The following is an 18310-nucleotide window of genomic DNA, read 5'->3' as shown; positions in this document are numbered from 1 at the left end:
ATTCTTTTACTTCGATGATGGTGGCGGCTCATGTTTAATATCATGGAAGTGTTTGAAGATCAATCATAATAGTGAGTTTTTGAGGCTGAATATGTTGGTGTGTGATTTTCCACCCTAGGTATTTCCAAGGGCTCGTTTCCTGCACCTTTTCTGTAGCAATCACCAGGCCTTGCTGTTGGAGCTGTTGAGCCAATTGTTGTTTTTGCTCTGGAGAGAACAGTGATGATTGAGCAAAAAGAATGTCATCCATATAATGGTAAATTATAACTTCGGGCCACGCCTTTTGAATTGGCTGCAAGGCTGCATCAACATACAGTTGACAAAGAGTGGGCAAGCAATGCATGCCCTGTGGGAGTACCGTCCACTCATATCTCTGGACACGCCCTTCTCGATTCAGCGCAGGCAGGGTAAAAACAAAGCGCTGCTTATCTGCCTCATGCAAGCCGATGGTGAAGAAACAGTCTTTTAGATCAATAATGAGGAGGGACCATCCTTCAGGGAGCATTGCAGGATTAGGCAGTCCGGGCTGCAGGGCTCCCATACTATGCATCTGATCATTCACGGCATGTAGATCATGCAGGAGCCAATATTTGCCAGATTTCTTTTTGATCACAAAAATAGGAGTATTCCAAGGACTAACAGATAACCGGAGATGTCCTTAGTCAAACTGCTCCTGTACCAGCTTGTGTGCCTGAATGAGACTTTCCCCTTTTAAAGGCCATTGCTCAACCCACATCGGCTCCTCTGTTTTCCATTGGAATGGGATCGGGAAAGTCCATGCAATGGCCGTCCCTATAAAGGGAGATCTGTGGTAAGGACCATTCCCAACTGTGCCAACACATTGCAGCCCAGCAAGGTGTGGACACCCTCAGGGAGCAGTATTACAGAAACTGTACAGGTGACTGACTTTTCCTCTATAATAATTTTCAGAAGAGGGGATTTCCGTGCAAGCATTGAGTCCTCCTACTCCTGCGACTGTGGCATTTTCCGCATGGGTGGGCCACTGGAGTGGCCATTTCTGCGTCCCTATGATGCTGACATCTGCACCAGTGTCTAGGAGCGCAACCAGGGTGATGGTTTGACCCTGATACTGGACGTCAAAATGTTTTTTAGGACAATGCTTTAAGTCCACTGTTAACAATGCCATTGTTCCTGTGGAACCAAAACTACCTTCACCACGTCACTGCTTGCCAAGTGGTACAGTCCTTCCAGTTACTTGAGCCAAGGGGATTAATTGAGCAATTCGCGATCCGGCTGGAATAAACAATGGTGGGAATAGTGTTTGTGCCATTATTTGTATTTTACCTGTACAATCAGCATCAATTAGTCCAACAAGAATAGTAAGTCCCGACATGCTGGCAGACAAGCATCCAATCAACAAAGCTCCCACGGTTTGTCTGCCGGCTATAGCAGGGCCCTTAATCCCCATTGGGATACGCTGCAGTTTTCAGTCTATTAAGGTGCAGTCTATTGAGGTTGCCAGGTCCAAACTGAGGCTTCCGCTGGTTGCGGGGCGGAGGGAGGAGGTGCTTGTGCTGGGAAGGCGCTTGGGCTCTGGGCCCCCACTTGTGTCGGAGCAGGGTGACCCCTCCTGCTGGGCTTCCCATTTCCCGAGACATGCCGGCAGGCTGACTCATTGTGTGTGTCAGACTTGCAGTGCTGGCACCACACAGCTCCCATTGTACAATCCCGTCGCATATGGCCAGCAGTTCCGCAGCAAAAGCATCGGAATTGTGATGGTCCTTTTCTTTGAAGCCAATTTACCGACGCTTGCATGGGGGCAAGGGCAGCCAACACCTGACTCTGCATCGCCTGCGCCTGCTCCCTGAAACTACTTCCCAAATCTCTTACTGCTTCCACTAACATAGCCTGCAGCCCCACCGGCACCTGAGCCATTCGTTCTAAAGCCTCCTCAACAGTCCCGGTACCAGGGAGTGTGACAAGTATACCCCTAGTGGTGGGATTGCAATTTTGTAGGACACATTGCTTTAGTAGTGCTCTGTGCATATATTCGGGGACCCCTGCTGTCTGGATAGCATTCGCCACTCTGTCAATAAACAACCAAAATGGCTCTTCTCTTCCTTGTTTAATTCCCATGTATGAGGGAATACCCCCTGGGGATTTCACCCTATCGAGCGCCATCCGGGCTAATCTCATAGCCTCCCTCAGCTTCTCGGGCCCAATTAGTGCTTGTGCCTCTGTCCTTAGGTATGCCCCTATCCCCATAAGTTCCTCTAAAGTAACTCCATATAGCGGATCTCCTGGCTGTCTCAGGGTAGCCGCAGACTCTTGGCACGCAGCCTGCCAGTGAGCATTGAACAACAACTGTTGATGCTGGGTAAGCACTAGCCTCATGAGGCTTTTAATATCCGATGGCAACAGTATGTTCCCTCCCCACAAATAATTGAGCATCTGACGAGTTGATTCTCCGTGGATACCACATTCACTTACAGTGGCACGGAGCTGTGCCAGCCATTTCCAATCTAAGGTAGTGATAGTTGCTTCAAAGTGTCCAGCAGGTTTTGGTGCGTAAACCACCGGACAAGCCACCTCAAGCAAGGCATCAGCAGCCGCTAGGTCACCTGCAACTATTGCCTCTCCTGTAATCTCTCGCCATGCCTTACGCCTTTCATTAGCAATTTGCACCACCTCGGGGTCAAGCATTTCCTTTTTCTTTCCCTGCCATCCTCTCCAGCTGGAGGTGGGGGGCCAATCCCTCGCTGCCAGTGGAGGTGCAGAAGGAGCAGCTCGGGCGGTTGCTGCGGAGGCCGTCCCCCCCGGCAGATACACCGTGGTAGTTGCTGGGGACAGAGGATAAGAGGACGTAGATGCTGAGGCCCCACTATTCTCACTAGGAACAGGCATTCCCAATCGGGCAGAGGCTGCCTGAGCAGCCTTCTGCTCTGCCTGGTACTGTTTTAGTGCATTAGCAACTGTCCACCAAGTTTTAGACAACTTTTTTGGAGTTTTACACTCATCTAACACAGCTTCCCACAACTTATCCCCAAACCTACACCACTCTAACTCCTCAAAGACCTGACTGGGATCTGCAAACACCCTTTTGCAACTCCATATGCAAGCAATCCCGGGAGTTCTTTTCCCAGGTTGATACCCTGTAATCCCCGCTTTTGTGAAAAGCATTTAAAAAGGTCATACACTGCTTGTCCCTCCATTACCTTCTAATTTAGTTGTCAGCACTGTTGCAGCCCTTGCAAGACGTCGGCGGTGCTTAGTCGGCCGAGACCTTTCTCTAAGGTCGCTCGGGGACACAAAGCCCACTCTTTCGCCGGCCGAGACCCTTCTCTAAGGTCACTCGGGGACGCAGAGCCCGCTCTTTTGCCTCCTGTGCTGTGTCGGGACTGACACGGAATACTGCACCGAACCGTGGCTTGCAGGTTCAAGCCCTCTGTAGGGTCCCCGTTCAGGGGCCATTTGTTGTGGTGAGGGAAACTTGGACGCTCAATATGAGTGTTTAGCAAGCTTTGTTTATTGAAGAGAGCATCAGACTTTTATGCACAACAAGTAATAAGCTCATACATATTCTGCAAGCTAAGCAATCTATTGGCTATACTACAATATCAGCTCTTCCTCATACCTAGGGGTTACATCTTTCTTTTCTCATGTCTCTCTCACTACTTGTTATTGTACCACAGTTATGCTCAAGGACACAGTGTTTTGCAGGTGCAGGGACCCAGATTAGCTGCATCCTCCTGATTCTTGGTCCAGAACATGGCCCCTGTCACTTAGCCATTCTTCCACAAATTCCCACTCTTTTTATGATACAACGCTGTTAAGTGTTATTAGAAGCTATTAATGTGATCTGCAGTGTCCGTTTCACTAATACATTTATGTTTGCTTTCCAGCTTACCCTGAGATCTTCATTAGCTTGGAGGAGAGCTCAGCCAGCACCTCGCAGAAGGTGAGCAATTTTGGACAAAGAGTGATGCCTGTGACTGCCACCATGCCACCCGAGCAAGGCCAGGCAAGCTGAGCTGAATCAGGCATAGGAGGCATCCACCAAACTGACTGAGCTCACAGGGCAGCAGGCAAGGCATTGAGTTAACACGAGGTGCTCACGCCCTTTCCTCTGAGCTACTGCCACCCCCACAGCAGTGAGCACAAACCGGGGACTTCTAAGGACTTCTCTATGGTGTGGCCCTCTGTTTCAGTTTTGGTCATGGCAAAACCTAAAAGCCTACTGAATTGCACTGGCCATGCTTGGTATAAAACATATTTATGGCTCATATGACTGACTAGTAAGCCTCTCTGGCTATTAGCTATGGTGCTTTGCTTCCTGTTCCATCCCTCCAAGTTAAACCTTTTGATTGGCAAGTATCTCAAATCAAGAAGGTTTTCCTTGGAAACAGAGCTCGTGGGCAGGCAGAACCTTGTACTAACCATAACCACCCACTTCACACAATTCATGTATCAGTTGGTTCTGAAAACTGGTATAATTTTCCTGGTGACCTATTTCTGGGTGTGGTGTTGGACATTGTAGGCTTTTGTCTGCACTGTCCTGTTGAACAAAGCAAGGGGTGCCTGCTATCACAAGACTGGGCAATAGAAACTCCCCCAAGAGCCTCTGTCTGTTCTTCACCTCCAAACAAACACTGACTTCTTTGCTTCTCTTTTATGCCTTTTTTTGCAGGGCTTATATCTAGTGAGGATATCAAAATTCTATTTATTCATAGGAAGAATTGAAAAAATATTATGACCTAAAAGTGCCTGAAAAATAAGGGAATAATGAAGAGGAAAATAGGAGAAAGCCATTACACTACAAGCTCAGGTGCTGTTTACCATGGGAGGGAAAGAGTTTCAGCTGGATAGTTTCAGTCTTTGTACTGAATGATTGACTTCTGCTGGCTTCACTACATCAAGCTTGTTTCCAACTTAATGTGGGAACCACTTTCTTTGAATGAGGGAGCAAGAGAGGTTTGTGCTGCATGAGTAACACATGCTCTTTTCTTCTGTTGAAAACAAGGGCATTTCTCTTATAACAGTGTTTAGTACTTAACAGTGTAATAACCTGCTAAATAAATATACCTGGGAATCTCCAGGCAGCATGAGGATGAGACCTCTCACCCTGCTAGTGCCCAAGCCTTCATCTAGCCTTGACTTTGAAGTCCTGCCCATCTATTGTTTGCTGAGAAATTAACCATAGCACAAACGCAGATCTTTGGAACAATTGGCATAGAACCAGGACTACTGCATCTAAAGTATCCAATTCCTTGTGATTTCTGGAAATGTCATGCATATTCTGTCTGCTACAAAGGTATCCATTTTTTTATATTCAACATATCGGGCTAGGCAGTCTTTTTCATGGGAATTGTCTCCTTCTTTATCTGCCAAATGAAGAGAGGATTTTCATGGCAATCAGAAAGTGTCTTATTCTCATCACACACACTGCACCCATTATTAGTTCCAGTGTTTTTCCATGTGAGTGTTTGTCACTGGGAGGAGGAGGGTGGGGGTCACTCTATATCTCTCCAGCCACAGCACAGGACTGGAGGGGGTTGGAGTCCTGACACTCAGGGCAACAGGGCTGTCCCTGGGCTCTCATTCAACAGTGCAATCAGAAAAATGAGGGAAGTGGGCAAGAAACACAATAAAGGGAAAGCAAGTGCTTCCTTCTAGAGCATTGTCCATACAGGCATTTGGAAGCTGGCAGCCAGGAGGGAAATGTCAGAGGCTCACTTAACATACATACATATGTGTGTGTGTGTGTGTGTGTGTGTGTGTGTGTGTGTGTGTGTGTGTGTATTTAACCTAACAACTGCCTTGTGCTGCCCCACAGCCTAATGTGAGCTGTGTCTTGAGGAAGGCATTTCCCAAGCCAAGCCTCCTGTGGTACGTGGACGGAGCGAACCTGACAGAGCAGCCTGGAAGTAAAGCAACCTGTCCACAGAGAAACAGCACAGCTACAGGAGTGGTTCCCAGGGAAAGCTATGACTCCTATCCACTTCTGCCCCAGGGAACCTGTAGGTGTCTATGTGTCTGAGGGGGAGAGCACAAAGGAAACAGCTCTCAAAGCTGTTTCCCCCCTCAAAGGAAACATCTGACAAAAGGCTGTGACCAGAGTCCCCTGCCTGGATGGGAACTGTGGTTTGGCATGACCACACCATTCTTGCCAAATCTTTGACAGTGTCTCAGCAAAGAAACCTGCGGCTATATGATCCTGCTTTCCAGTACCAACATTTTGCACAGCTCTGACTTAGAGTTTGGAGTTTGGTGTAACAAGAGGGTACTTTCTTTTTTTTTTTTTTTTCTCTCCCCAAGAAATTTCTGTGGTACAAGAAGACTTGCAAGACAGTGAAGGTTTCTATGAGTTGAGATCAACACTGATGTTCCAAGGGACCCATAAGACACATAAGACATTCTCATGTGTGTGTCTGTTTCCCTTCCTGGGAAATGAAATGAAGATTATTTCATCAAAAGAAATATTTATTTCCTTTGGTATGTTTTTCTTCAATAGGACACAACTAAAATGTTAAGAACACCAAACACATGTACTCGCTTGTTACTTAAAATACTGAAGAAATGCCAACAATATAAAAGTTTTATTGTACAAGTTTATCATGCAGTTTGAACTCTCTGGCAGGTTTTTTGGCTCAAATATTTGCTCAAGCCTCTGAATGAGCTAAGAAACTTCTGCACAAACAGAAGACACTTGTTTGTTTAGGCAGAATCTTGCTGTACTTTCCATACCCAAAAATACTCTAATATAGCCACATGGCACTAGTGAACTATTATAATTAGGTGTTTCTCATGGACCACTCATGGCTCCCTTGGAGATCAAATCCTCAGACTCAGGGTTATGTTATACACCTTCAGTAAAACATGCAAAAGGCTGCGCCTCTGTGGATAGTGGAGAAACTCCCTTATAATCTCTACTGTAAGAATTAGCTACATGATTAGGGAAGTGGGGAGAAATACGGTCCTGTTTTTTTGGTAAAAGCAGGATCCTTGGTGGTACAGTTTTCAGCACCTCTGAGGATGCAGGGTGACTGGTGAAAAGGGCAGACAGATTTCCTTTAGCACTCTCTTGTGCATGTCTCCTCTTACATGCAAATGCATATTTATACCTTTTTTATTTTTTTTTAATTATGTGTGCTCCCTGCTACACAGACAATACAGCTGAGCTGCTGACTCCTTAGCAGCATCTAGGGGCACATCACCTATCATGGCAACTATTTCAGCTCAGCTGGGTTCTCTTGTGGCTGTGTATATTCCTATTGATATGTTTTTCCACGAGGTAAGACTGTAGCAAAAGCCACAGCTTACTCCTCTGTAAACACAGCTTCAGAGAAGAGGGAGATAAATCAAAATTTTTCTCAAAAATTACTCATTTCCCCCAATTTGCAGTTTTCTAGAAATGTATTCCTATCGAAGAGCTGTCAGTTAAAGCTGTGTTCTTGCCAGGAGGCTATGCTAATGCTAAGATAGATCCACTCTGTATAAAAATGTTAAAGTACTAAGATGTGATAGAAAGGAAAGAATTACTTTAATTCTCAGCTATCCCTTCTGCGAAGGTGCACAATATGAAACAAGCCCAAACTAAATTTTTAGTCTTTATAACTACTTTTAAGAACTGCTTTAATCTTTCTCTTTTTTGTCCCGTCACAGGCAATAAGTCTAATGAAGCCTCAGCTGAAGTTTTTACTCCCATGGTTTCAGTTGGTAGGATAAATTAGAGAATAAAATAACTTGGGTTGTGTTTGAGGTCTGTTTAAAGTCCTAAAGCTGTTGTAGCATTTACTACTCTAAATGGGTAGTAAGGAACCCCTTTCTGCAGCTTTGACTTCAGAGAAAATACTACTAACCAATATTCTGGTGATGTAATCTGTTATAATTAAGACCAAGCATAATTAAACTCCAGCCTTGAGAGGCACTTAATGTTATTTCTGATGCTTCAGCTGGCCTTCGAATATAGCTCTTTGAGTACTGAACTAATAAGTAAAAATAACAGCCCTCCTAATGGCTCTACCTTAAGCACAGAGCCAAGATCCTCAACATTTTTGCCATGTTAAAGAACTGACATAATGTTTCTTAATTTGTGTAAATTTCGTAAATCCTTGCTCTTCCCCTGCAAGTTTGTCTTATTATCAGTTTATTGCAGACAGATAAATGTTCAGTCCACACCTCAGCTGAAGCCCTTTGGAAACATCTCTCCTGGAGCAGTTTGCTTTGCTCTGCTCTGCATGGGAGGCAGAATGTAGCAGGGGGTTACATGACTTTGTCAGAGAAATGCTGTAAGTAGATGGCAAGAAAAAACGTATGGGTTTCGTGAAAAACTTTGGCAAGTGTTGGTTGTAGTAGGCCCTGGGGGCCCAGCCAATACCTCACTGGGTACCAGAAAACCATCCCAGATACTGGGGGACCCTGAGAGAGGGAGACTTTTTCCTCTGCTGGCCTCTGCAAGGTGAAATCTCAAAGGAAGCCTAGCAGCTTGCATCTGGCCGCCACCCTTCTTCGCCTTGTACACTCTGCAGAACCCTCTGGGAACCAGGCACATCTCAAAGACCTTCACTGCTCTGGTTTTTAGGCCTGTTGCATCTTTGGTAAGGAGTCCTTTATGTCAGCCAGCTACTGTGAAATCCCTGTTAGTGCAGGCAAGGGTCAGCTGAAATGCAAATGAAAGAGTAGCAGTCACAGGAGGTACAAGTATTAGCACAAAAAAGCAGCTGGAGAGTGGATGGTCACCTGCCTATGCTAAGATCCAGTCTGCAGTCCCACCCAATGCCCTCCACCCAATGCCCCTGACCAGACAGAGGTATTTTCTGACTGCCTTCCCAGATATATTTTTCTAATGAAGTGTGTGAACTTTAATAGATCGCTTCCTTCATGGACATTTTTGGGGGGACATTATCCATCCTCCTGGCCTACTAAGGAAGTACTTCACCTCTCCTGCTGGGAAAAAATAGGAAAGAAAACAGACATCTAGGACATATATGCTGCTTGGGCAAGATGGTGTCTCTGCTGAGCTTGCCTGTGTGGTTAACAGTTTTTAATTAGAAGGAATAATTCCCCCTCCTCTTCTCTGAGGACTCAGTGAGCACTTTTCAGTGCAGAGTGTCCCTGAAATTTCCTCTCAGAGTTGCAGCCTCTGAAGTGTCTCATGGATGAAACTGTGCAGGTGCCACCACCAGGTCATAAATGTTGTTTCAGCATCTGTGCTAATACAGTGCACCTCTTTTTATGGAATAAACCCATGTGATTCATTTCTGGTTTTTAAGTTGAGGTGCCACGGGCTCCAAAGTTTTTCCCCAAAACCTTTGTTTCTCCAGGATTTCTAAACACAGTTACCTCAGGTATTTAATGTTTCTTTCTGGACTACTTGGCTGAGTTGTGCATGGAAAGATTATTTGGAATTTAGGTGTGATACACTTTCTTGCTCCTGAACCTTTCAATTACCCACTTTCCTAAAGCAGAATAAACACCTTTCTTATGCTGAATGTTTGCTTTGATTTGTTATAGACTTCCGTAATTCGACACATCAGCTATCATGACAGCCTCAAGTAAGGGGCAAAATATTACTTATTCAATATACGTAGGATCTCTACTTTACCACTGCCTAAATGTCATGCACACAGAGTCAGAGGTGTGACAGGCAAAGGTCAGTATGTTCTGGTGCTCACAGTACCAATGTGCTGCTGCTTGGGAAGTTGTGAGCTGTGAGGTTAGCCAAGCAGAGATGTGAAAGAAATCTTGCTAAAACTGCCATGTTAGGACAGAACGTTAAATGGCATGCTGAATGTTATATATAATTCTTACATATTCTTATAAAATTGAATAATTTGCCTATAAAACTGTAAATAAATTTGTCTTATTGGGACAGAGAGGTGCATGTGATAGAAAAGTTAAAGCCATCACTTTTCCTTGACCCAACAGCAGGGTATATAACTAACTCTGTTTTACCAGACCATGGCTATGGATAATTACATAGAACTACCTTCAGCAATTGAGAGGAAAACTCACAAGAGCAGGTGATCTCCTGGGCTGATATGGCTGTGGCCTGTTGTCATGAATGATTTCTGGCAAGGCCCTGGCATAGCTGGGGAGCACCACATTTAAGTGCACAATCCACTCCACAGCAGTCAAAACAAACTCTGTGTACAGAAGCACAAATAAGCAATGCCAGCAGCCAGCCAGCAGGAAAGGGTCAGCATTGATAACATCAGCTGCCTTGCAAGTGCAAGGAACTTGAGTTGTGCCCCACTGGAGTTGTGAAATGTGCTTTGAGCATTTAGCCTTAACTCCCACAGCAGGATTTCTGCTGCTCAGTCTGCATTTACCCAATAGCTACTGCAAGGTCTTTGATCTAGGTTGTTTTGTAATTTATTAACATTATTTTCTGAAGAATCTATTGACTAAATGTGATACCATGTTAACTGTCTTTAGAGCACAGCTGACATCTGTGGCCTCTCTGGATTTCACAAGTCCAGCAAATTTGACTCCTGCTTCCACAACACAAGGTAATCAATTGAATCAAACTGTTTTCTCTATTGCTTCAACAATGTAGAAGAAAGACACATAAACACAATAACTATCTTACTTTTTTGGAAGCAAGACATTTAATGTCCATTGAAGTTCTTTTCCTAGTGCTTTGCACACTAACCACTAACCACTGGTTACACTAACCACTGTCAGTGTAACCAGAGTTCAGGAATAAATATATGAGAAAATACTGTCTTGATTTTATCTTTTTTAATGCTCTCTTTAGGATACATTCATTAATTTTGGCAACTGAACAGACATTGAGTGTTATTAGTGTTTACAAAGAAGTTAATTAGTGTTATTATAGTGTTTATTAAGAATACCTACTGTTTTTAGTTAAATATCATACCTAAATAGAACACTGGAGGAAGATACTAAACACAAGGCTTTGGTCTGCCCCAAAAGAGTGCTCTTTGGGAGCTGAATCCCTCAACATAAAGCCCAGGGGCTTGCAGAGGCTTAACTGATATATGCCAAGGCAGGAACACAGATTGCAGCTGAAATGAAAATTTGCTGCTTCTCAAACTGCCTTTCCCATCCCCAAAACAGAGACATTTGCCTGGCTGACAGCAGAACACCAAAGTTGCTTGTTCAAGGGGACTGGAAGCCCTTCCATCTCAACAAAAAATTCGTAACAAAGGCTATAAATATACAATGTGAAGAGAGAGGGTTCTCCTCGCTGAATTATACATTTTCCCTGGTTGAGGTGGTGCAAGGTCAAACTTGCAATGTAAGAAGGATCTGAGCCATTTTTCTTCTGCAAGTAGCCTGGGAAGCAATTGCCTTTTAACCAGTGGTCCCAACATGTGCCACTTACGGTATGACAGCCCTGGGTTAGCACTTCTCAGGTCTGGCTCACTGTTGGTCCTCACACTGGTGACACCAGTGTGCTTAAGATCAGCTTCTTGAGCAAATCCTCTGGGCTGCAGTCAAGACAGGACACCAAGCTCAAGCCTTCTGTTTTAGTCTACTGGTTTGGTTCATTCCTGTTATTTTGCAAGTGAAAATCTAAGAGACAGCTGAAAATGCATATGAGAGAAGAGTGCACATATATAGGCAAGAGGAGGAAGAGGGGGAGCAAAACTAAGGCTGCTAAAACTGTAGCCTGGTTTTGCTTAGTTTCCACAACTGCTCCATCACTGAGCCAGAGATGCTCAGGCTTTGAATGATCAGTTAAAGCTGCAGTTCACCTTTGCAGGTTTGTTCAGATGGCTTGATATTTTTCCAAAATGAGACAGTTGTTAAGAAATATGGATTCTTTTTAGTAAATGTGAAATAGTTCTCTTGCGAAAATGAAGGTCAACGTGCTAGCCACCATCTGTCTGTGTTTGAATATCAGATAAATACCTAGCTGAGCTCTAGAAACCTTAGCAATTAAAAAATGCTTAAAGGAAAATGTCAAATAAGTTGGTATTTGGCATCAGACATTACAGGTGTGACTCTTGTACTATAACTTTTTCAAAACTTCCTTTTGCTAGTTCGGAAAACAGTTCTATTTCACTGGAGCCAGTGACATCCTGTCCAAATTCTGATTTATGTATGTTTGTTCATTGCTCTACTGGTTTCAGGTCAAAACCAGCCAGTACACTCAAGCTCCTGAGGTTCACATGAAAATAAGCTGAAATATAAAAATGCTTCAAATGGTTTGTCTAAGTTTATTTACCTATCTCAGTAAAACTCCTCTTGAGCTTCTAGCTTGTGATAAGCTTTCAAACCTGACACAGCTTTGTGTAATGCCTGTCTGAGGGAAGCCAGCATCTCAAGTAGTGGGCTACACCTGTTTGACCTCATCAGTCAGAAAACAGGGAAGAAAGGGGGAGGGAAATGAAAAACAAATTATATGGTTCCCTACAGCAATTTTTACAAGGCTTTGTGCTTTTCAGCAGGAGCACTAACTTCTACCACAGAGGCAAAAGGCTATACCAGTGCCACAGCATTCAGAGACGCTTTGACAGCAGCACATGAGTAGACAACACATCTCCTTTCTTTCACAGGACTGCAACAAAGGAGTTATGAAGCCAAAGTGCAAATGTGGCACCAGCTTAGTAAATGTTGGGTTGCAAACCTGCAGTAATCTGGAGTATCTTGTAAAAACCACAGCAGAAGGTCCTCAGGTGCTCAATTTGTGATGCCTTCTCTCAGAGCATTAGCTCTGTGGTGCTTATTTTCAGCTGCTAGTTGAGAGTCACCACATTGCCATGCAAAAATTATTACTAAGCATGGAAAACTTGTGTCTGCGCAGAGGCCAAAGTCATGTGGAGTAACGTGTACCAGATTTTCAATACTTCACAGAAGCAATTTTCCTGTTGAGTTCCACTGAATTAGAAGATAAAGACTTGGGTTTCCAAGCTGTCAAGGATTTGCAGTGGCAAAAGAGGAATGAAAAAACATTTGAGTATCCTGGTTTCATTAGACATATTTATTTTCATAATATTGCAATTGAGATGGTTGCTAGGCAAATGTAGTGAGTGCTGAAGGTAGTTTATAGATGAAATACATTGCCAGAGAAGCCAAATAAAATCGCAGAGCAGCAGTGAAATAATGAGATAATGTGAAGTAATAAAGGCTGGCTAATAGAACATTGAAAGACAGCCTCATTAAAGATCAATAAATCAATAAAAAAACCCCTAGGGTGAATATTTTTCCACTAGTCTTTCCCTTTAGAAAATCTCTGCTCAGCAGTATAAAGCCCAAAGTGACTTCCTTTTCTAACATCTTGGTTTGCATTTGTGCTTTTGGAACAAGCAGGACCTGTCAATGTGCTTTTGCATTTCCATGGGAGTTGTCTTTTGGCTGAGGCACAAATGTAGCAGCTGCTTTCCATTTTGTGAATGCATTTTTAGTAGCACCCACAACCATGCAGTTATACCACAACCTTGTGACAGCTTCTAATGCTCCACAATTCTGCACAGCTTGCTGGTTGCAATTTTTTCTATAAGCATGCTGAATTACTCTACTATTTGCAGGGGATACTGAGTGTTGCTCCACTCATCCCCATATCCCTGCCACTGCTTCCCTACACCTGTGCCTGCCTGAGCACCAGCTAAGAGATAATGGCCTTGAAGGGTCCTTGGTCCAGCAGCTGTAATTGAGGGCAGTTTCAGAACACACAGGCACCAGTGAGTCTGCTGAGGCATACACATGAATCCCTGTGCCCTCCCGGGGCCACTGGGCTCCTACAACAGTGATTACCATTATCATTGTGGTCCTGGGATGCTCTAACATAAGCCATTATGTAAATAAGAATAAATAGTGCTTATCAATGTGATGTATACAGCACAGTCCTATCGGATTTCTAAGTGTATATCCTTTTTTTTTTTTTTTGCATATAACTTTGTAAAATGCTATGCATTTTACAAATGTGAGATGTGTCATACCTATTCACATAAAATCAAACACCTAATAAGCAAGTAGAAAAGAACTGAATTAATATCCAAAAATCTCGGTGAGTTTTTAGAGTGCCCTAAAACTACATCTTTTTAATGCACACATACATACACACACACACACACACACACACACACACACACACTTGAACTCTCAATTTCAGTCAAAGCCAGCAAACATCTCACAATAAAGAGATTTTCTTGGTTCTGTCTTGCTAGTCATTTACATAATTTAAAGCTAGGTTTTTGTCTTGGATTTATAAATCAGCAGTTATATCAGAGATTGTCAGGTTCCTCTGTTGTTTCATTTGTTGTGTGCATCAAAGAAAGTCAGAGTCCAAAACAGCCACAGTAGAGCCTAATGAAGTAATCGTGTACAGGTTTGTAAGGCAATTGAAAATCATTATTTCTTTTTATACAAATTTGAATAATTTCACCACTGGATCCCTACATCAGAAGTGCCATGGGAGCTCTGGAAATGCTGTGCCATTGTCTAGATGAGTATTTAACTATTATTTCAGAAGCTGTGAATGTAGAGATGGCTAGAAAAAAAGAGATGTGTCCCTTATGGGGCACTGATCTTAACCATCAGTAGGAAGGGAAAAAACTGTCTATAAACAGATGATAGATGATTTTTGTGGGTCAGACACAAAAATCATCTGTGGTTCTTTAGGTTTCTCATTACCATCAATGAGGTAAAGCTTATCATTCTCCCAAACAGCTCTGCTGCTCAAAGCTGCCTCAATGCTGGCTTGCTGGAACATCTTAACTTTCTTTCTTTCTTTCTTTCTTTCTTTCTTTCTTTCTTTCTTTCTTTCTTTCTTTCTTTCTTTCTTTCTTTCTTTCTTTTCTTTCTTTCTTTCTTTCTTTCTCTCTTTCTCTCTTTCTCTCCTTTCTTTCTTTCTTTCTTTCTTTCTTTCTTTCTTTCTTTTCTTTTCTTTTTTCTTTTCTTTTCTTTTTTCTTTTCTTTCCTCTCTCCTTCCCTTCCTATTCCCCCTTCCCTTTCCTTCTTATAATATTTCTTTTGATAAAAGCACATTTTTTCATCCAACACCAGGTCATAGGCCAAAAATGTACACATCTTGCCAAGTGAATTTTTACACCCTGATCCTGGAAATTTCTGACTTTGGAATTTTCAGTTGGGTGAATAACAAAGGGTTCAAAACAACCTTCATTAAAAAAAAACCAAAAAAACAAGTAAGTAACTAAAAATGTTCTGTGCCCATATCTTTATAGGTAACCTGTCCTACAGCATCACAGATCAGACAATTTCAGTTACCAGAGGAAAAGACTTCTTTCCTACGAGCAGCCTGCTGAACAGTACTGGTAAGACGTTATCCTACACATATCCTCTTCTTTCAGCATGCCACTGCAGAAGCACGAAATCTGGAGGACCACATCCATTTGACCAGGAAATTCCAAAATAAGGGAAAAGAGATGAAAAGAGGAGTCACAGATTCTGTATCCTACTATTACAGGTTGTCGCAGGTTTTTGGTATTCCATCTGCAAGTAAAGTTCCAGTGCATGCTTTCTTCCAGCAGCAAAATTTGGCCAGTAACACTCTTGTGCCCCAAGGAAAGCTCATGGCTCATGCAGCATGGTGGACTGGCCACAGCACTGGTTGCCATGGTGGGTAAGACCCAGGGTGACTCACCAGTGTGGCCAGCCTTGCACAGGGTAGTGATGCTAGCTTAATGGGAGTTGACACTGAGTCGTATCACCCATGGATCTCTCTGGCACCCAGGCCACTGCTGCACCCTCTGGCAGCTGGAGGAGGACTGCTCCTTCTCTTCTTCTTCTCCATACCCAGGACCTGAGGGCACCTCTGTCACCACTCCCAAGGGTGGCTGTGCAGAAGTGGGAAGGGAAGGGGAATCCCAGCACTGCAGTGGGGAGAGGCAGCTGGAATGGGACCTGGATGCTGTGCTGCTGAGAAGAGGTCACCTCAAAAGGCAGCTGAGCCCTTGGCCAGTTGTTTTGGCAGGGTCTGGTGTCAGTGGTGTGAAAAATAAACCATTGGGAAGGAGGGCAGGGGTTGGCAGATGTGCCTGTCTGCACTGTGACATGCAGCTTCTTGCAGAGCAGCTCACAGGGGAACAGAGAAAGCCAGTGGGTTTTGGATGAAATGCTCTCTGGGCTGTGCCTAAATAATCTTGTCAAGTGAGCCAATGGGTGGCTGAAATCAGCTCACACACCCAGTCAGAACAAAAGTGGGCTAAGTCCATAAATCAGAGCTGCAGTGCTCAGAGTTTGGGAACCTCAGCCTGGTGATGAGTGGCTGCACTGACAGCAGCACTATGCAGAGCAGGGAGCAGCAAGCCCCAGGCACCAAGCCCTGATTTCCCTCCTCTCTGAGGACCTTCAGATGACCTCCATGTGTCCCTTACAGGTGACAGGAGGAACACCAAAGCCAGTTGCTTCCCCTGGCCAAGAGTGGTAGCTGTCCTGCTCCTCCTCTGCAGCACTCTGGTAGCTTTAGGCATCAGGAAATGGTGTCAGTACCAGAAAGAGATGTGAGTACCAGTGAATAGAGCCATAGGGGTGGGAGGGGTGGCACAGAGGGCAGCACCAACTCTAACCCAGCTGTTTGGATTTATACCTTTTCATTTGAGACGACTCATAGCACACAAGACCTTTAAGTACATGGATCATTAATGCCATTTTTCTCATACAGTAGTATGTAAAGTAGAGTGTTCTCAGTCCTTTCATCTATTCTGTGGGTTATCTTTAAAATAAACTTTAAGAAAAGAGCTGCAGTGCAGCTTCAGGGTGTAAGGGAAAAATAAAAGTCAATTTTTGTCCCCAGAGACCCCATTTCTATTAGCCTCCCTGCCAGCTGCTTTTGCGCTCTTATTTTCTATGGTTACTTGAGGACATGTTTTAATGAAATTGTACTTCTAGGGCAGGTCTATTTGAGTTTTGAATGATATATGTGAAAGTAGGCTACCCAAAACGCAATCGCAGTCAAAAAAGCATTGAGTGTGTAATTATTACCAAAGTTTGATTCTCTACTAAAACACTCTAAGATCTACTGGTGAAAGCAATATCTGAGACAATTATTTTAAATCTTACCAACATTATTAAAATACTCAAAAAATCATAATTAATCACCTATGATTCTAGAAAATCCTCTTAAAACTCAACTGTAAATCCTGTATATCAAAGATAAAAACAGGATTTATTTTTTTAACTAATTTGAGGTGTGACCTTTATTTATAAATTGATCAAAAAAAGTTATGAGAGCAAAAGGCCCATGCAAGGATTTTGAATAGTTCATCAGGACCATGTTCGGTTCTTTTAAAACATGAATGAAATAAAACTGTGAGGCTAAGAAAGCCAAATGAATAGAAGAAGGTGTCCTGGGGTTATAAAACAGATTCAGGGAAGTCACAGTATGTAAGAGCTAATGTCAGGTGCTCTTATAATGACTTAGTGCCAATCCACCTCCTCCTGTGAACATTTTACAACTGTCTTATATGCTACTTTCATGTGATAGTGCATTTTCTCTCTTCTATTTCAGTATGAACAGACCTCCATCTTTTAAGCCACTGCTGCCTCCAATAAAGTACACCTCCATGGTAGAGTCTGATGGGACTCCCCCATCCTGTCATGAACTAGAAAGCCTGTAACACCACCTGCACCCCTTGTGTAGCACGCAGAAGACTGGCACAGCTAAAAGGCTCTGCCTTTGGAACAGTGGTTACAGGAGCTTGGTGGTAATGACCCATATTAAAATTCAGAGCTCCTACATGACATTAATTTTGGAAGCTGAGCACTTCTTGGGACACTTCTTTCATCCTGTGTATCTCTATGTATGCACTGCATTCGTAGTAAGTGTCACTGTGAGATTACACATGCTTAATTTGAATTGGGTGATGAACTAGGAATTTGCTATCTCTTCCATGGTAGCAGATTAACACATGAGTCTGCCAGCCTGACTGAAGAGTGTTGAAGCTTGTCCATCTATTCAATGTATAGAGATGACAACTCTGCTGTATGAACATCACAGTTATACAGCAAACAGTGGCTGAACACAAGACTTTGAGACCTACACAAGCTGTTATTGAAATTATTTATTTTTACTGTGGACTAATATAATCCAACATGTAATTTTCTATCACTGTGAAACCAAAAGAAAGAATCAGCACCATACACAGACAGAAAATACCCTGCATCACTTGGCACAGGATTGCAGCACTGGATCATGGAGGGTGGTTGGTGAGATGAAAGATCACCAGCCCTGGTGCAAGTGTATGCAAAGAAGTCCCAGCTGTCATTGGTGAAGTAACAAGAAAGTCAATTTTGGTCCAGAGTCTTAAGGACTGAAGCAAGCCTAGAGTTAATGGAAAATTCTAGTCCTTTGGAAGCACTATGCCTTTGAAATAATACTTACTTTTAAGTCTGCTTTTCAGGAATTATATTTACAGTA

General features: G+C 43.4%; 1 protein-coding gene across 1 annotated transcript in view; it reads left to right on the top strand.

Moving 5' to 3' along the window:
* CD96 (CD96 molecule) overlaps positions 1-17601 on the top strand; it is a 29655-nt gene extending 12054 nt beyond the window's left edge. Inside the window, 9 exon segments of the mRNA XM_071433900.1 lie at positions 3864-3919; positions 5795-5885; positions 6277-6453; positions 7624-7677; positions 9285-9308; positions 10164-10189; positions 10406-10472; positions 16271-16394; positions 17402-17601. Coding sequence (XP_071290001.1) covers positions 3864-3919; positions 5795-5885; positions 6277-6453; positions 7624-7677; positions 9285-9308; positions 10164-10189; positions 10406-10472; positions 16271-16394; positions 17402-17510 — 728 coding nt within the window. The 3' untranslated portion in view covers positions 17511-17601.
* Positions 17602-18310: the final 709 nt, after the last annotated feature.

The sequence above is a fragment of the Agelaius tricolor genome, unplaced genomic scaffold (assembly GCF_023055355.1).
Source record: "Agelaius tricolor isolate 1412-34295 unplaced genomic scaffold, bAgeTri1.0.p SCAF_9, whole genome shotgun sequence".
Classification (NCBI taxonomy): Eukaryota; Metazoa; Chordata; class Aves; order Passeriformes; family Icteridae; genus Agelaius; species Agelaius tricolor.
This window is presented reverse-complemented; position numbering and strand designations above follow the sequence as displayed.